The sequence below is a fragment of the Protopterus annectens genome, chromosome 3.part0, assembly GCF_019279795.1.
Source record: "Protopterus annectens isolate FY-2018-M chromosome 3.part0, PAN1.0, whole genome shotgun sequence".
Lineage (NCBI taxonomy): Eukaryota > Metazoa > Chordata > Ceratodontiformes > Protopteridae > Protopterus > Protopterus annectens.
The window spans coordinates 551,012,932-551,037,590 of NC_056731.1; the positions used below are offsets into that span (position 1 = coordinate 551,012,932).

General features: G+C 40.3%; 1 protein-coding gene across 2 annotated transcripts in view; it reads left to right on the forward strand.

Moving 5' to 3' along the window:
- Positions 1–24,659, forward strand: part of MAK (male germ cell associated kinase) — a 1,846,682-nt gene that overhangs the window by 1,187,628 nt on the left and 634,395 nt on the right. For both annotated transcript variants that reach the window (XM_044064971.1, XM_044064972.1), the window contains exon 9: positions 13,349–13,651. In XM_044064971.1, coding sequence (XP_043920906.1) covers positions 13,349–13,651 — 303 coding nt within the window. The remainder of the gene's footprint in view (positions 1–13,348; positions 13,652–24,659) is intronic.

Below are 24,659 nucleotides of genomic sequence, written 5' to 3' on the forward strand. Positions count from 1 at the left end.
TTCACTACTCGTGTTAAGGAAACCCCTAGCCTCAGTCATGAAAAGCTCTCACTCCATCAGTCCTGTCATTTCCTTGAGTAGGTAATTATTTGCTCCTTGGGCTACAAAATTCCTACTTGTTAATTAATAATTACCTTTGAGCCCCATCGCATTTCTTGGCATTTCTGTGGAAGCCTTTGAGAGGTCAGTGAAGACATGTTTCTGAATGCCAGGGAATGTCTTTTCATCTGTATAATACTTTATTTTGGCTTTGTTTTCTGAATTGCATCTTGTACTGCATTGAGTATTCTCCAAAACTACTGCTTATTTTGGCTCCCTTGCCTATATGCCACATTTTATGTGAAGTATTACTCATTTTACCAATTAATAAAAGTTGTTTATTTAGTTTTTTACTTGTTATGTCATGGACTATGCTAACTTGTATGACAGGATGTTCTGTAGTCCTATCTCACCTTCTTTCTTACATATGGGATCGGAACCGATCCTCAGCTCCGACTCGGCCTATTTACAGGCTGGAAGACTTCTAGTTGGCTTTTGGCTAGGTAGGTATCCCATGGTGCACCAGCATAATCCCCAGATCTCGTTTGCCGTGTTGACGAGTTCGGTTGTGCTTCTCTTTGGCTCTGGCTAAGTGATTGCATTTATTTCCACCTTTGCAAAAATTTCTTGGCTATTTAGTTTAAAATAGTTTAATATAGTTAAAACTGTTACTGCTTATACTAATCAGTTTGCGTAGTTGTTATTAGCTGTTAGTTTTTAGTTGCGCCATTTGTTGCAATTTTTGGCCTTTGGCCTTTTCTTACTTAGTTGGTATCCCATGTACTGTATTTTTCTAGACTGGTAGTGTAGGCGCCTTTTTGCGCACTGTTATTCTGTGTGTGTTAATAGATAGCTAGAGTTTTTGGCGGTTTTCCACTTGTTATTTAGCCTAGTTAATTAGCTTCTTGTTAGCATTGTTGGATTGCTACTATTGTTAACAGAACTATGTTCTGTTTGTGATTGGCATAAGTCTGAATTTGTGAATTCCCGCTCATTACTTTGTTTCTTTGAGTGTGTGTGATACTTTCTAGCTTTCTCTAACTTTCTGGGTCTGTTTCAGTTAGAAGACCCTATCTCTTCCTTGCCCGGGCTAGGCCCATTTAACTTAGAGGACCTAGTCCTCGTGGTGTCTTTTCCTTACTGCAGGGCTAGGCCCATTTAAATTAGAGGACCTAGTCCTCCTCCTCCCCTTTTTCTGTGTGTGTGTGTGTCCTATACCGCAGAATGTCTAAAGAGAGTAAGGATCATAAGCCATCCGGCTTTAAGAAATGTATTAAATGCTCTCAGAAAATGTCTATAATGGATGGTCACAGTAACTGCATTTACTGTTTAGGGGCCATCCATTTACAGGAGACCTGTTTATTTTGTCGTGCATTTAGTCCTAGGGTGTTGCAGGAAAGGAAGAACAAGCTCATCCTAAAAGGTCTTCTTAAAACTTCCTTCGAGGAAGATTTGTCTTGTTCCTCATCATACTCTAAATCTACTAAGGGAAAGTCAAAATCTTCTAAGAGGCCCTCCCTGGCACCAGCTGGTGTCTCGGAGCCACCTCTTAAAGTTTCAAAAACAGAAAAATCCACCATCTCATTGGCTCCACAGACCTCTGAGCCAACTGAGAGCAGTATTGTTATTGCAGGGTCGGTTCCAAGTATTTCAGAGCCGACTACTGAGACTATTGAGACTGCTTCTCGGAGCCGGTCTATGGACCCTCTACCAGCCTCCTTGTTATTGAAGTCTCCCATTCCTCAGAGATCCCAATCTCCTACACTGTCATCCAGGTCTTCCAGGAGTTTATCGTAAGAAGATGTGGAGAGGGTAGTGCTGAGACTTTTGAAGTCATCTGCTTTGCCTAAATTGTTGTTGGCTCCGACCTAGTTGGCTCCAGAGTCACTCAAGCCCTTTCAATCCTCTGTGATCATTCCTCCTCCAAGCCATGCTGGTCTTTCAGAGCCAGAGTGCTTGGTACCACCGGTGGAACCTTCAGCTCCAGCTCCCCCTTGTGGGTGTTTCAGGGCCGAGTTCTGCTCCGACACTTTTGGTCCCGTCCGAAGTGTCCAGGGGCCGAAGCTCTCCAGTCGGCCCCGACAGGGATGCTTGGAACCGAAGTTCTTCAGTTCAAAATCTTCCTCTTGGCACTTTGGCCAGGGTGAGTTCGGACCTTGCTTCTATCTTGGAGCCGATGGCTCTGGCGCCAACAGCATTTTTGGTCTCTTCAGAGCCGGGGAGGTCCTTAGAGCTGGAGAGGTCGGCATTCGAGATGATGAGTGTGCTGTCCCGATAGTCAGCTCCTACCAGAGGTACTGACACTCTTCCCCCTATAGCACCTACTTCTTTCTCAGCTCCTACTCCCTCCAGCGGCAGAAGAGAACCTCAGCTTCAGGGGCCACTGGCTGGTGGCCCCCGCTCTTCCGAGACCTCCCCAGAATGTCTTGAGGAGCCCCCATGGAAGAAGACTTGTAAGAGGAAGCATGTCGACTCCCAGGATGAGTCTTTGACATCTGACACTGGCCTCGAGGAGTCGGAAGAGTCCCCCAAGTCGTCCTCTGATGATGTCTCCTTCGTAGACATTCTGGAGATCCTTAAACAGAGGTACGGCTGTTCCTCTGTCACCCCTTCTGATGAGGAGTCGGTGTACCTGAAGGCTTTTGGGTCTCAACCTTCTGCCTGTTGGGTGTCACCACCCTTCGATGAACTGATGGATTTAGTTAGTCGAAAGGTGTGGGATACTCCTGATGCCATGGAGCCAGTCCCCAGGAGACCGAACAAGTTCCTTTCTCCTCCTCCAGGAAAATACTTTTTATCTAAAGGTGTGCCTGTAGATGCCATGGTGGTGATGGTGGCCACTAAGAAGGAGCTGGCTGAGACTACTTCTTCTGTCCATCTGCCGAATAAGGAGTCTCGAACGATGGACAGATATGGGAAGCATATCTCTTCTTCAGTGGCATTTACCCTTAGATCATTGAATTACCTTACTCATTTTACGAAACTTCAGAGAGATCGCCGTAAAGAGTTAGGAGACTCTTTACAAGGTACATGTACTCAGGGAGTCCCTGACAAGGTTTCTGCCCAGTTGTCCACCTTGAACTCTATCATCAACTCTTCCATGTGGCTTATTTCTTATGCGGCCGATGGAGCCAGTAGAGCAGTGGGTTCAGGAATTTCCCTAAGGCGTCATTCCTGGATGTGTTTGTGTAACTTTGCGGAACCATTTGTCTACCTTTACCAGTGCCCCCTTTGATGGTTCCTCATTGTTTGGATCCAAGGTAAAGGACACTCTCACCCGGTGCGAGCAGGAAGGAAAAACACTCTCTGCCGTGCGAGTACATTTTACAGTTTTTTCTAGACCATACCCTAATGGTCAGAGGGGTGGTAGGATGTGATTCAAGAAGTTCCAGAGGTTTTTTCAGGAGGCATAGGGTGACTCCTCCTTCAGAGGCAAAGGATGAGGAGGAAATGGTAGACATCGCCCTAGAGGCAGGGGTGGTCCACAAAACCAGGGAGGTCGCGATTCCTTTCGGGGCCGGCTTTACCAGTGCTCCTGATGTGGGGTCTGACTGTGCTTCTCTGGGGGCTGGTTGAGGGGTAGCATTTCTTTGTATCCAGAAGCATGGCTAAGTATCGGTCAATACAAGTGGGTACAAAGAATTATTGCCAGAGGTTATGTCGTACCCTTTTCTCTTTCACCTTTTGTTCCCAAGAAGTTCCCAGATGTTCCATCCAATCACAGGGATCAGGCAACTGTGGAGGTCAACAAGTTGCTGTCAGAAAGAGTCATCCAAACCATCCCAGCAGACCAAATAGGATCCGGAACTTACTCCAGATTCTTTTTAGTGCCAAAACATACAGGGGACTGGAGGCCCATTCTGGACCTCAGCAGATTGAACGAATCAGTAAAGAAAGACAAGTTCCGGATGGTAACACTGCAGTCTATTCTCCCGTTGTTAGGGGAAAAACAATTGGATGTGCTCAATAAATCTCCAAGATGCCTACTACCACATAAAATGGACAGGGAGTCAAGGAGTCATCTCTGCTTCCGGCTGGGAGCCCCAGTCACTACCAGTTCCATGCTCTGCCCTTTGGTCTCACCACAGCCCCCAGGGTGTTCAACAAATGTATGGCAGTAGTGACAGCTCACCTGAGATGTTGAGGATTCCAGGTGTTTCTGTATTTGGACGACTGGCTCCTGACCGCCCCCACTAGGCATTTACAGCTTCAGAGCAGGGACGCTACTATTCAGCTTTGCGTCCATTTGGGAATCTCTATAAATTGGGAAAAATCTGCCTTATTGCCCTCTCAATCTGTGATTTTTATAGGCGCAGAGATAGACACAGTAAACATGGTGGCTCGTCTTCCTGCCAGAAGGGCACAGAACCTGGTTCTTCAAATCCAGCATCTCTCCCCTTACGAAGGGTCAAAGCCAAGATTATTCTGCAGCTCCTTGGGACCATGGCTTTCACCATACTATTAATGCCACTAGCCAGGTTACACGTGAGAATTTTTCAGTGGCTTCTGTCATCCCAATGGTCCTTTCAGCACCTTCCATTATCCCATCACATTCTGCTGACAGAATCTTGCAAGAAGGACCTCCTTTGGTGGACATTACCCAGTCAACTGACCATGGGTGCTTCATTTGTTCTTCGCCAACCTATTGCCACTGTGACCATGGATGCCTCACAGATAGGGTGGGGGAGGGGGGCATATTCTAGGCAGGACTGTCCAAGGCACATGGCAAGATCACGAGGCTCACCTGCATATCAACGTTCTAGGGATGAGGGCGTTGCTCCTGGTGTTGCAAGCACTTCACATCCTTCTGACTGTGGGGACTATTACTGTACCGTCAGACAACATGTTGGTAGTATGGTATATCAACAAACAGGGCAGAACCAGATCTTACCCACTCTGTCAAGAGGCCATGTGAGTTTGGAAATGGGCGATATCTTCCCAGCATTTTCTGGTTGCAATGCACATTCCAGGGATGACCAACGTGATAGCCGACAAGCTCAGCCGGGCAATCCTGATGCCTCATGAGTGGTCTCTAACACAGGAAACAGTGGAACAGATTTTCTGTAGGTGGGGACAGCCTTGCTGTGATCTCTTTGCTAGCCCAATCAATGCCAAATGCAGCAGCTGCTTGTCCTTCATTCCCCCTCCGGGGGAGTCACCCAGAGACACAATTGTTCAGTATTGGCCCCTGGGTCTCCTGTATGCTTTTCCTCCCTTTCCTGTCATTCCCAAGGTTATTCAGAAAGCGAAATGGCTGGGAAGCAAACTGATCCTCATTGATCCTTACTGGCCTCGTCAGGTTTGGTTTCCCTTCCTTAGGCCTCTTCTCCTGGATGATCCTTGGATTCTGGACCCAGTTCCAGACCTGTTGACCCACATGTCATGTTCGCTTCACCCCTCTTTACACACCCTCAATTTAACAGCATGGCTGCTCCAGTTCCATCCCTAGTCAGGCTTCATGACTTCTCACCTTCTGTGACTCGTATCCTTACGTCTTCTCATAAACCTTCCACTAGGAGGCTATATTCCAGTAAATGGAGAAGATTCTCTCTTTGAGCGGAGAAAATGGATGTTGACCCCTACACTGCCTCCATTCCAGTAGTTTTGGAATTTCTGTCTGAGCTTTTTCACCAAGGATCTGCGGCTGCCACTATCAGAGTTCATTTGGCAGTGATTTCAAATTTTCATCTAGGTTTCCCAGATTCTAACTTGATGTCTCATAAGCTGTGAAACCTTCCTTAAAGGTACCACTTTGTTAAGACCACCTGTTGAAGAACCTGTGGCCTCATGGGATTTAAATTTTATGTTATCTAAATTAACATCTCCACCCTTTGAGCCTTCTCATTCATCCTCTTTGAAATTTTTGTCTTGGAAGACGTTTTTGGTGGCTATCATGTCTGCCAGACAGGTGCCAGAATTGCAAGCATTGTCTGTTAAACCGCCTTATCTGATTTTTCACAAAGACAGGGTGTCCCTTTGTACTAATCCCGCCTTTGCTCCCAGGGTCTACTCCCATGCCACTTTGAATCAGTCCATAGAACTTTCGGTTTTCTTTCCAAATCACTCCAACGCAGCTGAGTACAGGTTTCACCAGCTAGATGTCCACATAGACAATTACGTTTTTATTTGCACCGGACTAAAGACATCAGAAAATCAGATCAATTGTTCATTTCCTTTTCCAAATCCAGGTTGGACTTACCAGTTTCCAAAGTGACTCTCTCTAATTGGATTTCTAGCTGTATAGCTTATGTTTACAATTCTGAGGGTAAACCTTTACCCTTTAAAATCAAGGCTCATTCTACCAGATCTCAGTCTACCTCTGCAGTCTTTCAAGCCAGGGTCCCACTTGATAATATGTGTGCGGCAGCTACGTGGGCTACCCCTCAAACCTTTATTACTCATCACAAATTAGATTTAACCTCCAGGGGTAGAGCATCCTTTGGTTCCACGGTACTCAGGAGTATTTTTCCTTGAGTCACCCAAGAATAAGGTGCTAGGGATGCTGTCCCATATGTAAGAATGAAGGTGAGATAGGACTACAGAATGGACCCACCATCCTGCCCCCATCTTGGAAGTACCTAGAGACAGAAAAATATTAATTTAATTATTTATGGAGACGTTTTAGTATTGGCTTCTTTCTGTACGTTGTCATTTCTTCTAGTCAGCAGCAAACAAGATCTGGGGATTGTACTGTTACACCATTGGATACCTACCTAGCTATGAGCCAACCAGAAGTCTTCCAGATTGTAAATAAGCCGAGTCAGATTCAAGGATCGGCTCCGATGCCATATGTAAGAATGAAGGGTGAGGTGGACTACAAACATGGAACATTATGGTGAGTACATAACTTCTTTTTTTTCTGGTGATCTGTAGAGGAAACAGTTCAACTTTTGTTACGGTTTTTATTTTGTTTGTTTCTGTCAATTCCATTATCGCAGCAGGTAGAGTGGAGAACCACTGTCTTAAAGTCAGTTGAGTGGCAAACTAGTTGAAAATTTGGTAAGTAATGAATTTTACAGTGAATGCTATGATTCCACCAGGTAGGCAGTTTTGCTGTTGGCTTCCATTCACTTTACAGCAGTTCTTAGGAGATCATTGACACTAAGTAGATAGCAGGTAAGTATCCACATGGTTTTTTGTCATGGCAGAGGGCATGACAGCATTATGCAGCATCCCACATGCACATGGGTACTTTAAAGCTACGTGGGACTATATACACTGCAGATAAGCAGATAAAGTTAGGAAATGCTAACATCTATTTATATATTTCTCTGGCTGTCTTAACACTTCTCCTACTGCTGTTCCTCAGATGTCACTTGCTCAGTTATATGAGAGTAAAAACAGTGATTGCCTGAGACTGATTTGAGGAGTTTCTCTTATTTCTAGTGCTGTGTGATTGTGTAATTTGTATATAGAATATTGGGGTATAGTGGGCCTCCCCAAAATAAAACTAGTCTTTAGCACTGAAATGTTTCAGATGGTTGGAATCAGAGCAGTCATATCCCAATTTTTCATAGTGGAAGCTATTTTGCTTGTAACGAGCAAGAAAATCATGTCCTTTAGCATATATCTATCTGTTTGATCAGAGATGAGAGAAAGTCCATCCTTTTGTCAGACCTGCGCCTAAAAGTTTCCCAAGCTACTGACTGGTCCTCTTCCTTACCTATAAGGGTGCATGCAAGCTTCTGATCTCTTTTGCTGTCTTTAATTGCTCACATCTGATAAATGGCATGTTATTTTTGAATTTTTTACATGATTTGACTTAGTGTTAAGATTTTTTTCCAGTTTTTCATTTTCTTTTTGATTGCTGTCCTCATTTTTTAAATATATATTCAGGTCAGTACATTGAATTTTCACTATCTGTAGACCCAATTACTAACCCTGTTACTTTTATTAAATATGATTTTTTGTTAGAATTTTCTTTTTTGATTTTGCTAGATTTTTTGCTTACAAAAAAAGAATATTTGCAGTTACTATTTTATTGTTGTCTTTTTGTTGGTTCCTTTGTGTTAGTTTACTGTATTTTTTGCCAGTTTTTGTGTCGGTGGCTATTTCTATTAGTTTACTTTGTTGTTGTTATGCTTGGTTTATTTGTGTTGTACTGTTGGTTATGGAGAACAAGACTTCAAGAAGTGCAAGTGTGGTAAGAAAAATAAACGGTTAAAAGTTTAGAGACTGCTCCATCCCAACTTCTACAGAGGCCTCAATCTCTATCCTCATAGGTAGGTACTAGGCTATTAGCCCTAGGGCCTATATAAGCCTAGCCAAAAAGGTACCCTGGCTTTCGCCACCCAAGAAAATTATTTTCCTGTGCCCCTGTCGAGTAGAGCCACAGAAGTGATCCCTGAGGTGAATTTCCTATTTCCCATCCAATCATCAAGATTGCTCTTGAAGAGTGCTAATGAAGAGCTCTGTTTGACATAGATAGGTAGCCTGTTCCAGAGTATGGGAAGTCTCTGGGACAGGAATCTAGTCCCGCAGCATGTTCTGTTTATTGTGGTGACAAGGTTTAGGTCCCTAGAGCGTGTAGCTCGGAGGGATTGGGATTTCTTTAAGTGGAGCATGTCCAACAGCTCTGGGTTTGACATAGCTTTGTATGTTAGGCAGAGATCGCCTCTGAGTAGGTGATGGTGATATACGACGGAGTAAACTGGAGTTTTTTGAAATGGTCTGCGTAGGGCATCTGTTTGAGGCCAGTAATCCCCCTTGTGAGGTATTTCTGTGGCCTTTCCAGTTGTTTTAGATGTCTTGTGAGGTACATACCAAAATACGTTGTACTCTATAATGGGTCTAATGAGTGATGAGTAGAGGGGAACAATGACCTCTTTTTTTCTGGTTGAAAAACCTTTTGTGATGAGGTGAGCCACATAGAAGGATTTCCTGACCACTGTATCGATGTGATTATCAAAGGAGAGATTACTGTCCACCTGTGTCCCAAGGTCTCTTATCACACTTTCGGCATTAAGTAGACTACCACTTATGTGGTAGTTCATGGGTACAGAGTTTTTACCAAAGGGGATGACAATACACTTTTTTTTGCCAAGAGCTGATCAAATGGTTGTGAAGCCCAAAAACAAAGATAAAGCAAAAGGTAAGAACAGGGGGCTTGAAAGAAAGTATAGGAGCAATTGATGATGATATCCAGAGGTTATGTGATTCTATTCCATCTCTCTCTTCCTAGCCTCACATTCTCCCCTTTCCAGACATCCCACATCATGAAAAGAGCATGGCAAGGGAAGAGGTGTTGAACCTCTTACAAAATAAACCATCCAGGAAGTCTCACCTGAAAGGAAAGGCTGTGTTTTTTTACTCCCTGTGCTTATTAATTCCAAAGATGGCCACAAAGAACTCAGGACCATAATTGTCCTGAGCAGTGTAAATCACCTAATCACCAAAGAGTCCTTTTACATGGTTATGGTGCAGTGTAGACTGCCATCTATTTCCAAAGGAGACTTTAGATGCTTTTTGGGCATCCAGGATGCCTAACTTCACATTAGAATGTCCATCAAATCCAGGCAGTTTCTGTGCTTCCAAGAAGGAACAAGCCATTACCAGTTCAGGATGCTTCCAGTTGGACTCATCCCAGCCCCTAAGGTGTTTACCAAATGCATGTCTGTAGTTGCAGTGAACCAGATATCACAAATAATCAAACTATTTCTATACACAGATGATTGGCTTTTAACCACCAACTTGATTGGACAGCTTGGTTTTTGGCCAGGGAGTCTTTCCTAAGTCTACTTCATTCATTGGGCATTACAGTGAACTTTGTGAAACTTCAGATGAATACTTCTCAAATGTTTACATTCATAAAATACACACTGAACACACTATTCTGCAGGGTGTTTCTTCCATCAGATGGCATCCTCCCCTCTGTATTATGCAATGAATCAAATCATCCAGGCACAAGCAAACATTTACTTCCCTTTGATTCAAGGCTTTGGAACTTATGGCAGACCCAATTTACATTGTTCCCATTGCCAGGTACTACATGAAGGTGCTGGAGTGGACTTTCAAGGTGCAGCGGTGTCAGCTTACTGGCTGAACAGCCTAGCAGTCAAGGTATGCTAAGTTTGCAATGTTCACTTCAGTCAGTGTATGCACACTACAAATCTTACTTGTGCTAGACACTGTTTAGCTCCCATCCCGGTTGTGGCTGTCACCAGGAGTGCCCCTTTTGAAGGTTGTGGGGGAGATTATTAAGAGCAGTTGGTCTAACGACTGTGGTCACACATAGAGGCCAGTTTACACATCTGTGTTCTGGAAATGAGGACTGTCCTATTCACTTTATAGGCATTTCTGGGATTCCTTCACCAGCATGCAGTTTTCACCCATACTGACAGTATGGCATTGGTTTCATATCTGAATATGCAGAGTGGAACTCCCTTCTGTTCCTTTTGCCATTGAAATATTGAGGGGTATGGAAGTAGGCTATGTCAACAAACCACTTTTTGTTGACCTGCCATGTCCTGAGAGAAGCCAGTTCTTTGTAGTAGGTGGTTTTATTTGCTTTTTACTCATGGCTTATGAGTGGTCTTTCATTGATTCAGTCACATAGAAATTCTTCCGTCTTTGGAGAGAACCAGAAACATTTTTGCATCTTCAACCAATGCCAACTACAGCAACTTCTTTTCTCATTCTTCCATTATGGGGGTGTCCCAGAGATGCAGTCATACAGAAATGGCCCCCAGGACTGCTTTGTGCTTTCCCCCTCATTTCTTTTGACCCCAAGCTTTGTTCAGAAAACTAAACAGTGAAAGTCCAAGGTCATTTTCATAGCTGTATTTTGGCCCCTTTAAATATTGTTGTGTGGCCTCATCCTGGATGCCTTATCCTTGCCTGCACTTCCTTCATCTAATTGCATAATTATTCCGGTTCCAATGATGGACAGGGACCCATTATACCTAGAGAGAGTGGGCCGGAACCTTACTTCTGCTCAGAAGCACAATACCAGAAAACAGTATAAAAGCAAATGGACATGTTTCTCCACATGGGCTACTGCAAAGTGGTTTGTATGACCAATTTACTCCTTCTTCATCAGCCATTTTGTACTTACTTGTTACAGACTTTTGGTACAGATCTAGGCAACTTCTTCATTAAAATGCATCTATTATTTTTCAAACATTCATAAGGAAACTAACTCCTTATTTTCACATCCATGAAGGGCTGTAAGGCTTTCCTTGGAGATGATTTTCTCACCTGTCATCTAGTTAAAGATTGTGTTCCTTTTATTTTGTATATCAGAATTTCACTCTTCCTCTTTTTGAACTGCCTGCTAAAGAAGAGATAACATTTGAATTTTGGATACTGCTTTTTTGGAAACCATTACTTTTGCCAGAAGAATCACAGAATTGCAGACATTGTGTGTCAGTCATCCTTACTTGGTCTTACATAAGGGTAAAGTGCCCTTGAAAACTAATTCTCTATGAATAAGGTGGTAGCTACTGATTATAATCTTAACAAGTCCATAATTCTGCCTGTTTAATTCCCAAATTACTCTAATAGAGGAGAATAACTGTTGCATTGTATGAATGTTCACAGGCAGCTTAGATTTTGCCTGGACATAACTAAGTTAAATATTTAATATTAGAAAAAGAAATTGCTACTGTTTTCATTTTCCAAACATAAATTAGGCAGCAATGTTTCTAAAAGAACTTTGTCCAGGTGGTTGACAGACTGTATCAAATACTTCTACCAAAACGGAATAGAATAGACGTTCACCTTCCTTGACAACAAATTACTCAGCCAGAAATTTATCCTTGGATAATATTTAAGTGACTGTGTGCTTCACTAAATACTTTTGCAAGATGGTACAGTCTAGATGTGATCTGTAGAACTATGTCTTCAATCAACACTACAGTCATTAAAAATATTGTGTTATGAGAAGAACAACCCAAGAGAAATAGTTGGGGATTCTGTCCTGATTGTTAGCAATGGACCTTCTCATCTTAGGAATAGAGGATTATGAACAAGTCTCCTATCCTAACGTGTTTATTATGTGTTTGAGGCATGGATATAAGAAATCCACCTCAAGAGCGAAGGCAGGGTTGAATCTTGGCATCCTTGTCAAGAACACATACATTACAGTTGGCGATGCGATCATAATTCTTTGTAGTGCATAAAGATTTATCTGCTCCGTGTACTACTAGTTTACGGAAGAGTGAAAAAAATGTGAAATGTGCTGGCTTTGAAAGCATTGGGGAAGCGGTTTACATGCCTAAGGGAAACAGTTTGTTCCAAAATTGTGGCTTTAATGTAGCAGACAACAGGCAGAAATGGAGATGAAACAAAGCAGTTTCATGTTCTGTTGCTGCTGCAGCTGTATACTGGCCAACAATGTCAGCTTTTAGTACCAGACACAATCTTAACAGCACGTAGTGGGTGCTTAACAGACATAGGTCTTGAGCTAGAGTAGTGCTGAATCAAGATGTTATTTAACTGTTATTGGAGTGTAATTAGGGTGCTCAAGTCACTACATGAAAGATACATACTTAGTGTAACATTAGGTGTGAATGAGTAGGTCCATCTTTATCAACATACACACCCTCTATCCTGTAATTGTTTGTGCTCCACTTTGTAGAGGTCTAGTGAAGTTCTGGAGTGGAAGCTTGCATGCACAGCATTATGGAAAAGGGAGAGGGGAACAGTAACCTGGAAAGTTTTATATGCCAAGCTGCCTAAGTTCTGCCAGTCTTAATCCTATTTATTTATGACAGACATGGTAAGTAACTGTATGGGCTAGTTAGGCCTCTCTCCATTAGTGCAGCTGTTGTGTGTGTAGTTTTATTACATTTTTTTTTGTTCTGTCTCGGCCATGTGTGATGTAGCAACCTAGCAGAGAAATAGGATGTTTGTCTGGCAGTGTAAATGGAGTGGAATATTTAGCCAAAATCATGATTGCTAGGGTTGATCTGCATTTAAAGGTAACTGCCTTAGTCAGCTGTACTGTATTGTAAGTAGCACTTGATAAACTGGTGTCTTCATAGTAATTGTTCGTTGTCGTCCCCCCCCCACACCATGCCTTTCATCCAGACTTACATATCTGTTCCAGTGTAAGACATTCAGACAAATTGTACTTTAATGTTACTCTCATACAGTTTGTTGCTAACCATTGTAATGGATGTATTGTGTAGTATAAGACATGACCTTAAATGAAGTATAACGTGTGTTACATGCAAGATGCTAGTACTGTAGTAGGACTGTGTGAATATTTTCTGATTTCATTAAAACGTGATATATGGATCCATTATTTTGTAAAGTGTATTCCATTAACATGAAAGTAAAAGTGTTTTTCTGTTTTTTTTTTCCCTAGGCACTTAAGTACCCATACTTTCAAGTAGGACAAGCATTGGGACCCCCTTTGCAGTATTTACAGCAGCAACAGAACCAGACACATTCTCAGGCTGTCAAAAAAACAGTGTCTTCAACTGAGCCAAAACAAATATCTGCATTAAAATCAGATTGGCAGTCTTCTCCCAAGATTCTAGCTCAAGCACAGCCTTCATCACAGTCAAGGGTTACCCCTCTGCCCTTGCAGCAGGTGTCACAGAACCAGCAACTACCAAAGCATGAGCCAACAGCACTGCTACCTGCCATTAATTCAGACACCCCATCTGTAAGTGACTATTTTCTTATGTTTTTATTTTATTTTACATTTGTTGACCGGGCTAGTCTAGCTGGATATATTTCCATTTTCAGTAGAGGCTCGAGGAGAAAAGCTCCACAGAAGTAAACAATCTATACATACATAAAAAACAACATAGATAACAATGAGCCATTTAGAAAACAGGTTAGTAAAAACAGCAAAAATCTTCAAAACTCTTCTAAATAGTTAGTATAACATTAATTAATTACTACCACACACAGAGAATTCCAAATAACATCATACAGGAAATAAAAATACTTGGAGATAAAGATACAGAGATAGTAAGTAATGACAGTGGAACAATAAGAGTGGGGTAGGGAAAATAAAGGCTTGGAGGTGAAGAAAGCAGGTTAAGAAAGTTTACAGGGAAAGAAGCAGGGAGAGGATGAAAAGGGAGAAGAGCAAAGCTTAGTGGAGAATAGAGTGAACAAGAATAAGAGAGATAGTTTAAGATAAGTAGTTATAGTGGAAGGTTAATCAGGTTTACAACAGGAACAAAGCCAGTGATTTTGGAAGTGTCGTTTAATGTTTTGTTTGAAAAGAGGCAGAGAGGAAATAATTGTTATGTTAGTAGGTAACAAATTCCATTTTGTACCTACAGAATTGGTGAATAGGGAGTTACCAGCAGTGTTATTAGATTTTATAGAAGTAGTCAAGAGTTTACTCGAAGAGCGGAGAGAGTTAAGATTGCTATAGGGGATTATGAGTTGGGAGAGTATAGGAGTGTTTTTTGGTTGGTATAGTATTTTATGGGCCAGAATGAGTTGATGGATAGCGAGATAGTTTTGAATTTCAAGCCAGCCTAGTTGTTTCAGGTTAAGACAATGATGGGTTCTGTAGGGGTTACCAGTAGCAAAGCGAGCAATGCTATTGTAGCAGGTAGCTAATTTGTTAAGGTTGTTTTTCTTGAGGTTGGTAAAGATGGGTGAGGCATAAAGAAGAGTAGAAATAAGATGGGAGTGAGCGATCCTAGTTAGAAATGGTCTAATTCGATACAAGGATCCTATTTTTCTGTTGACTAGTTTTATAGAGTTGTTAATATGTTGGTCAAAAGAGAGATTATTATCAATGGTAATACCTAACAGTTTAGTTGTAGAGTCAGGTGAGATGACAGTAGCACTGTTAGAGGAGATATTAAAGTTTAAGGGGGAGGTCCTGGAAGTGGGGGTAAAGAGAAGAAGTTTAGTTTTTTTGGCATTTAGTAAGAGGAGACGATTGGAGAACCATTTTGGGTAAGAGAGATCAGTTCAGAAGTGGAAGATGCTGAGCAGATGAGTGTAGAATCATCAGCATATTGAATGCATGTAGCTTGAGGGATTATTGTTTGTAGATCATTAATGAAGAGGGAAAAAAGAAGTGGGCCAAGGATAGAGCCTTGAGGAACTCCGATGGAAACAGGCAAGAAAGAGGAAATGTGGTTATCCCATAGAACTGCCTGTTTTCTATTTGTGAGATAGGAATTAAACCATGTAATGGCAGAGGAATCAAAAGAGAGAGATTCAAGAGTCTTAAGTAATAAAGTGTGGTTGACCATATCAAATGCTTTAGAGAGGTCAATGAAGAGGGCAGAAGAGAGTAAGTTGTTGTTACGGTTCTGATTAATAGTGTCTACAAAGGAAAGCAAGGCAGTAGTAGTACTGTGATGTGGTCTAAAACCATGTTGACAGTCTGCTATAATATTGTGAAGAGAGAGATGTTGTACAAGTTGATGATGAATACATTTTTCCAGAATTTTTGCCAAGGGTGAGAGGAGAGCAATAGGTCTATAATTAGAATAGTCAGTGGAATTTCCACCTTTATGAAGTGGGATGATATGAGAGGCCTTCCAGATATCAGGGATGATTTCTTCTTTGATGGTCCTATTTATGAGAATAGATATAGGATATGCGATGACCTTGGCAGCCTTTTGAAGAAATAGTGATGGGAGCTTGTCAGCAGAGGGGGTGCAAGGTTTTAGTTTGAGAAGGAGTCTATAAATGTAAGTTGTAGAGATAGGTTGTAGAGAGAATTTAAAGGAGGAGTTAGTTATGTTGCTTGGTAGGCAGAAGTTGTTGGCATTTAGCTGTTTAGCTAGAGCTTGTATAGTTTCAGTGAAGAAAGAGTTAAAAGCATCTGCAGATATATGTGTGTGTATATATATATATATATATATATATATATATATATATATATATATATATATATATATATATATATATATATATATATATATATATATATATATATAAACACACACACACACACACACACACACACACACATATATATATATATATATATATATATATATAATTCAGAAAGTGCCATCATTAGGTTTAACAGAGCACAACTTTTGGGCCATATCATTCAAATGCACATTAGTGACTTACACAAGTGCTGTGCAGTTTTTGGTTCAAGCACTAATTTAAACATTGGCAATCATTAACAGTACAGAAACAAAAAAATTGCATAAATAAGTCATTTGCACAGTCATGTGCAATATCATAAAGTTTTCAAGTATGTCTGTATATGTTTTTTATAAATTTGTTTAATTAATACATTTATTTTCAGGTTAAGTCATTTGAGTCTTTCACTTATGCAGCAGTATATTTCACCTGGTGTTTAATACTTTTCTTCTAAGGCTGGATTAATAAAACATCATAAAATGGACAGGAGTAAAATTCATATGCTGTTTTTTGAACTGCAGTTTCATATGCATAGTATACATACACTTGCAAAGTGTATTTACTTTAGATTCTGGGTCCCTACCCATATTGATGTAGTGTTTTCACAAGGACACTTCCTATGTCTGTTGTTCATAAATAATACTGAATGCTGGGATGTGAAAACTGGAGGTATTGGACTGATGTTCTTCAAAACATCACTGTTGCAGTAGACATTACAGAAGGGGACTTATCTGCCAGGATACCCTTGTGTCCATCCAGTCTTCAAAGTTCAGGTAGCTTCTTCGCATGCTGTACATCTTCCCTTAGCTTGAACAGATGTGCCAGTAAAAGAGGGACATGTGGACCATCCAAAATCTCAAGACTTTCTTGACACTTGTCTGCATATGCTAATGTTCATTATTGTTGCGTCTAGACATCTCTGTGGGCCAGCTTCAATGTAAAGCTTTCAGGAAGGTAAGTATTCTGCTGGTGGACCATTCCTCTTTTGTATATATTTTCCTGTGAAGAATTTCTTACCTCTGTCAGGAAAAAACTAGTTGTGGTTGTAGGCATCAAATATCATACAAATACTGTACAACCAAACCACAAAAATGAATCCAAACCAAGTAACTAGAACACTGCTGGTGAGGGAAGAAAACGGATACCACAACCTTGTTTTTAAACGTTTTCATTCGATTTAATACAACTGAACTTCTTCAGAAACACACCCAAATGTATCACAAGGTATAAATACCTATCTAAATCATCACATGTGATTGGTAACCAATCGTAATGTATATTCAATTTGCACTAATAAGTAGTAATGTAAGCATTTTTAAAGAAATACTTTGAATCACAAATTTATGTAAATACACTTGCATAAAAGAATAAATATATATTGTAGTCAAATATACAAAGTATGGAACCCTCCATTAAAAAACATGTACTAAAATCTCTGTGCCTGTAAAAAACATTTCATATTAATCAATGCTTACATTACTATTTATTAGTGCAAATTGAATATACATTAAGATTGGTTACCAATCACATGTGATGATTTAGATAGGTATTTATACCTTGTGATACATTTGGGTGTGTTTCTGAAGAAGTTCAGTTGTATTAAATCAAACAAAAACATTTAAAAACAAGGTTGTGGTGTCTGTTTTGTTCCCTCACCAGCAGTGTTCTAGTTATTTGGTTTGGAATCATACAAATACTACTATTTGAGTTCTCTTTTTTTTTTGCTTGGAGGTTGAACACAACATGAAATCCTTTAGTATCTGTCAAGCATTTTCTTCTAAGACTATCAGAAGTAAGATTTATTCTCTGTATGCTGACTTAGAAAACAGTTGTCTTCATGATTTGGCATGTGCAGCTATGGTGTCATCCTCTTGCTCTTCAGAAACCCCCCTCAGGTAAAAAAGAAAATAAAAATTTTGAGAGAGGTGATGGATGATAACTCACTCCTCTTTCCTTCTCTCTGTGTCTGATGACTCCACTGAGGCAACTTCACAGCTTCCAGTTCATCCATCTGTGTCCTCCTGTGCCCTCTAACGTGACTCATTATGAGGTTGCTGTGGCTCAAGTTAATTTTACATTTGATAAGACCCAAACGTTCAGCTAAGACAACTGGGAAGGGAGTACCTAGACTGATCTTATCTGAAAGTAAGGGAAGTAGCACCCAGTTTTAGTTAGAGAGGAAGTCCATGGTTTGTGTATGGAAGTCATATCTTTGGCTTCTGCACTGCACTCCTAGGAAGCATTCTCAGAAAAAAAAATTCCCCACCTTCTACCCCATCCAGGCAGAACATGAATAAAGAGGTCTGGTTCAGTCCATCAGGTCTTCTCTTGCTACTACAAATCTAGTCAACAAAAATCTAGAAAGGAACAGATTAAAAGAATGACAGGGAGACTCCAAAAAAAGCCTAGTTAGTCGCAGGATCCAACACTCATAAAAAAAAAATCTGACCGTCTTTGTCAGACATTTCTTCTTCCCTCTCTCCAACTGGTCTTCCACAGGCAGTTCTAGGAACCTTTCTGTTTGCCTTCCTGCATGACATAATTATGGATTCTTGGGTAGTACATATTATAGGACATGATCACAAACTCCAGTGGGCATCCTTCCACACTCCACCAGGAATCCCTGTGACTAAAGTGCCACCTTCACCTTATTTCTACAATCATTTAAGACTTGCTGCTTCAGGAGGACATAAAGCCATTGGTCATGGATTAAAGAGAAGGGCTTTACTCAAGACTTTTCTGGTACCCAGGAAAAAGAGCACCTGGATGCACATTTGAATTATATCGAGAGGAAACACCTTTATACAGATTCCAAAATTCAGAATGCTGACACTTCAAACTCTCTTCCCATTTCTTTCCCCCTCAAGCATTTTTGTTCACTCTAGACCTAAAGATGCTTATCGGCATATTCCTGTTGCCATGAACCATAGTTCCTTTGTAAGGTTTTTTGTTTTAAAATTGTTTTATCAGTTTGCTTCTTTGTCCATTGGGCTATCTACTGCTCCAAGAATCTTTACCAGATGCCTTGCTCCAGCTATAACTTACTGTAGGCTTCGAGGCATACACATTTTCCTTATCTGTATCGCCACCTCACTCAGTTTGATTCACAACACATCTTTTTTGCAACCTGATGTTGTGCGGCACATGTGGAAGATATAGTAGTCCCTCAAGTTTGTTTGGGCTCAGTACTATCATCTAGTTCTGAACTTTGTGAAGAAAGAACTCATTTGGTGGGCCAGTCAAGTCCTGTCCAACGTTAGGGTCCCTCTCAGACAGTGGTTACAGATGCTTCAGACATTGCCTGGGGTGCTGTTTTTCAGGAGGGGTCAAGGTACAAGAAAAGTAATCACAGCATAGGCAGCAGCACATCAAGCTGAAAGAGATGATGGCTCTTATGATTACAGTTAAAGATCTGAATCAGCTGTGATCTCCAGGTGCTCTTCTGATGGTAAGAGAAAACACTACTGTCCTGTGATACATAAACAGGATGAAACAAGGTCTTACCCCTTTTACTGACTGGCTATGATTGTATAGGATGTAGCAGTTCATCACAGAATATTTCATTAGGCAACCTGTATTCCTTCAGAGCAGAATATAGTGACAGATTCCCTGAGCAGATCCAAGGTAGACCCTCACGAATGGATGCTACACTAGGTGGTCTTCCTGTAAATACTTCATCAGTGAGGTCCCTGAAATAAATCTGTTTGCAGCTAGTCTCAACATATAATTGAAACAGCTCTGCTCCAGGACACCTTGCAAAGAGGCTTAGAAGATGGATGCTTTTGTAATTCCCTGGAAAGAGATGTTTCTTTATGCCATCCCACTTTTCTTCTCATTTTTAAATTCTTCAAAACATCAGATGTTATTGGTGAGCTCTTTTAGCCCAGACAAAACTGGTTCTTTTTTCTCATGCAGATGGCCAAGGGCAGTCACCTGGATCTTCCTAATAGAGTGGACATGCTCACAGAGGATATGAGATGTCTGATTTATCTGAATACCCAAAATCTGCATCTTACTGTTTGGATGATGTTTTTTGTTTTTGTATTCCTTTTAGGTACCTTTTTTTCTGAGGACAGCTGACAGATATTGAAGGCAGCAAGAAAACCTGCTCCTTTGAAATCTTATTTATCCAAATAGAAAGCATATTCTCTTTCATGCCAAAATAGAGGACAGGACACATCTCAAGTGAGGGGTACCCCTGATTCTTCAGTACCTGTGTGAATTGCTCAGTTATGGCCTAGCAGCATACACCAGCTTGTTATCTTCTCTTTTTTTTAACATTAAACCGTTTTTAAAGGGGGAGTTGCATCTTAGACCAGCAAGCAAGAAAGACTTTGACAAAGGTTTTGAATTTTGTTATGGAAGAGTTAACAACCTCTCTTTGAACCTGCAGACAGCTGTTTAAAACTTCTAACTAGGAGGACTGTATTGCTGGTAGCTTTAACCTCTGGTAGAGTGGGAAATGAATTACAGGCTCTTGTGTCTATCCAACATTTTTCTTTTTTTTTTTTTTTTTTCATAAGGACAGGGTGAGTCTTAGAACCAAATCTTTCTTTGTGTTGTTGTTTTTGAGCTCATTCATAATCATCCTATCCAGCTCACCTGCCTTTTATTATGATTCATAAAATAAGGGGAGATCATTTGCCATGGCAGCAGCTGCAGCAAATAAGGGAAATCAGAAGAAGATGAAACATGAGGTAAAAGGGAAACTTATGGAACAAGTTAACGGGTTTGAGTTATGTGGAAGGGATGGTTATGGAGAAAGTCAAAGCTAGTATCAGAGATGTTGCCACCAACTAGCACAGAGTTTCACGGGTAGTGTATTACAGAAGAATGACAAAGAAACTGAAAAATAAGGTGTACAAAGCAGTGGTGTGACCATTATTCCTGGATTGTACAGAAACCTGGGCAGTGAAGGCAGAACAGTTAAGTAAGCTAGAGGTTATGGAGACGAAGTGATTGAACTGAGTGATAGGATGCAATATGTAGGACAGATGAAGAAATGGTGACATCAGAGCAGAACCCAAGTAGCTCCAATTGCAGAGAAGGTCTAGCAGAATAGGTTGTACTGGTTCGGGTAAATATGCAGGAAAGTAGGAGATGATTTGGGAGAGACAGAAAGAAGGCAAGAGGACTAGAGGACTTCCAGCCAAGATATGGATTACTTGAGGAAAGACTGTTGAAGAATATAGGAAAGTGGCACTTGGTGACAATTAACACAACACCCTGACCCCATGTAGAAAAATATAGGGGAAAAGGGGGTTAATGATGATGAGGTAATTCTCATTGCTTGGGTGTGCATAGCACCTGAGATATGGTGTGGATAAACTAAAGAGTTTAGGAAATCTAATCCACTTTTTGTATCATTTAATTGTAAGAAAAAGGGCCAGCCAGTTTCTAAGTAAATTATTTCTAAACTGGTTTCCCTATCCATTCAATTCTGCAACTCCAGCTATGGCAAACGTCCACCTAAGAATGTTAAGGCTCATTCTAATAGGGCAGTTACCAGCTCTGGGGCTGTTGGGAAGAGTGTGGAATTCAGATCAATTTTGGAAGCAGCTACTTGCTCCTTCATTCTTACATTTAACAAACATTACAAATTGTTTGCTTTTTTCAGAGCCAACTGGTTTAATTTGGGCTATTTTATAGGAAATTCTGGACTCTAGCTCTGCTCCATCCATGATCTCTTCTTGAGCCATTGCATTCATCCCCATTTGTAGTGAGTACTGCAGCAGTGAGTTTGTAAAGAGCATAGTGCAGTTGATGTTCGAATAGATCAATTCCTGTTTTGTTTTTTTTCCCTTTCTAGAACCAAAAATGAAGAAAGAAGTAAATAATAAGGGAGAAATAACTTCACATATTCTGGATATACGTAGGCAACTCAAGATACTTCTATGACAGGACTAAAACTTTTGGGGAGTGTTTATCCTCAAAAAAGCTTTGTAGAACTGAAAATGGATACTTCAGCAACAGTGACTGCATAGACCTGTTATTCACTTTTTTTTTTTTTTATTCATTGCTCTGACCTCATAAACTGAATTCCCTTGTATTGTTTTGTAAATTATTTCCTTGTTTCTGTATAGAATGTCCATCTGCCCATCATTGTTCGGGGTTCAAGTGTTCTCTCAAAGCAGACACACAAAACCTTATAATACATGAAGTAGAACTTTTAGTAGCAAATCTAGGGTACATCTAGTAAATGTTAAATGTGCTAATGAAATAAAACTAGTGCCTAGTGAGGAGGTGTTAGTGCTGAATACTCTCTGGCCATACAGTTCTCTCTGATACATTAGTTTAATAATGTAGGTTTCTCTCTGATAAATACTTCTGAATAATTACACTGTATAACCTGATACTACAGTGATTTTTTTATGTGCTAGTATATGTAACTACGGCCAGCTATGCATCGGCTTCCTTGATGGCCTCACTTCCAGGCAGCCCCACCTTAAACAAACATGCACACGAACAGAACCATGATTTAATATATACAGTAGAGTCCTTTTCCCTGCTGCATTGCTGGTTGTTACTTTCCCTATTCAGTTTAACATCTTGAGCTCTTTTTTTTCAAAAAGTCCTTTTCGAAATCCATACTAGAAACAAGTGTTCATAGATCGTGAACTATATCAGCCTTGCAGAAAAACATGCAGTCTTTGCAGTAGTTAAAAGAGGTAACATTTCAACTCATAATCCTGATTTAACTGGCAATAACTGGATTTGTGCATTTTTAAAAAATATTTTTGCAAACATTTAACAAATGATCTTAACAGTTAGGCACGCAGTGTCTGTCTAGATGTCATCTTCCAAGTAAGATAACAAGCATTTAGCCATACAACAGTGCTGGGATATTGTTAGATATATGAAAAATATATTCCTTATATTCTAAAATATAGCAAATAGTTTTATTTTTGTAACTGTGCTGATAGAGGTTTTGTAGAAGTGACAAAGTTGTACACAAAGACAAATGCTTTCCAGGATAACTTAGAATGCTGTCCAAGTTGTTCAGGGTTGCCAGTTTTCAGTGGACACTAATGTAACCCATTTCATGCTGTATGTGTATGACAGATTATATATTCATTTCTAATTATGCAAGATATTGCAGATTTATGTGACTGAATTGCTTTCTCTCACATTATTTGCTATGACTTTGAGTCACATAGAACAAAGTGGTTAGCATCTGCAAATTTCCATAACTTTTGTTAAAAATACTAAGAGCCACATTTCCATGTTTTCCAGTGTCTTATATCTTATGCAGCTTGTTTTCACGAACCTTCCTCTGAAACTGGTGCCTGATGCTTACATCATTCACAGCCTGCCTGCAAAATATTAATGTATATGTGAAAATACACAGTATGGTATGGAAAACTAGAAGAAACAAAGCATGCTATTTTTATTGTTGCTAATGTCATTCACTTCATGTGCATGTCAGACTGCTTTCAGCAGCTTTTTGGATGGTGAACCAAAGTCCCACTTGCTGCACAATATAACTGTGTTATTAGAATACATATTGACAAAAATACAAATGGGCATAGCCATTGCTGTATGCTGATGTTAATGTAACCATTTCTTTGTGGTCAACAATCACACACACAACAATCCTACCATTCTATTTTTGTCAGCAAAATATTAATAAAAATATGAAAAATATATCATTAATGTAAAAAAGTTTAAAATCTTAATTTCTGCAAACATAGTTTTGCTAGGCTATAATATGTTAGCACCTTTTTGGAGCTGTGTATCAACCTTCCATATACCACACTCTGTAAGAGAGTTAGTAGTAGTATACAACGATACACATTCTCATAAGCACAGCTATATGTAAGTGTTAGTATCATATCTGTGTGGCCCAAACTTAAATTCTCTGCAGCTTTCTTTTACACATTCTCATTTGTAATCTAGTATGTAGTACTGGTTTCCTTTTGCCCACAGTGAAATGCAAATATGAAATAAATAGCATATTTAATATACTGGAGCATCAAAGTATTGTCTTCTTGTTTGCTAATGCCTTTCACTCCATGCATGGTCATACCACTCTGTTTTCAGCACCTGTTTGGAATTGTAAATCAGAGTCCAAAATCACTCTCCATAAGTGAGTTAGTTGAATTTGTATATAAGTATGCAGATGTTCATAACCCTAACTTTACTCAAATGTAATTTTCTTCATTTCAGCATGTCCAAAAGCATAGAGTTTGCCTGCTGTACTGGTGACCCAAGTTTGGAAGTGCACTTAGGCCACTCCTAAGGCTGGTCTGGGGGGGGCGGGGGGGGGGGGTAAGATGAAGTGGCAAGCTTTCCTGTCATGAGAATTGAATTAGGGCAGTCTGATGCTTATGTACCCTCTGGTAATAACTTGTGTCCTCACTGGTCATTACCTAAAAGTACAGAGTGGTGACAACATCATGATGTTGTTGCACTAAATACTCCCACTTTAGGAATTCTGTACAGCCATCATGTGGATGTAGGCTCCTGGCTGCACATCCATGACTCCTGTATCAAATCCCTGACTTCCTAGAAGTGCAAGTGAGCAGCTACAAAGGTTGATTCCACATACAGTTTGGAGGGTCCCTCAGTGAATGGTTATGTCTAAGGGTACCTGTCAAGCAGCTGTTAGGGGAATTTGGTTAGAGTGGGCACTGAAGCCAGGATGGACAACTGGTAGTTTCATGGTGTCAGGAAAGAGAAATTAAAAAAAGTGATTATTTTTATTTCCATGTGGTGTTTATTTACTACTTCATTTCTGCTAATGCCATTCATTCCATGTTAATAACAGACTATTTGGCTGGGATTCAAAACATGTTCTCTCCCTGTGCGCAAGG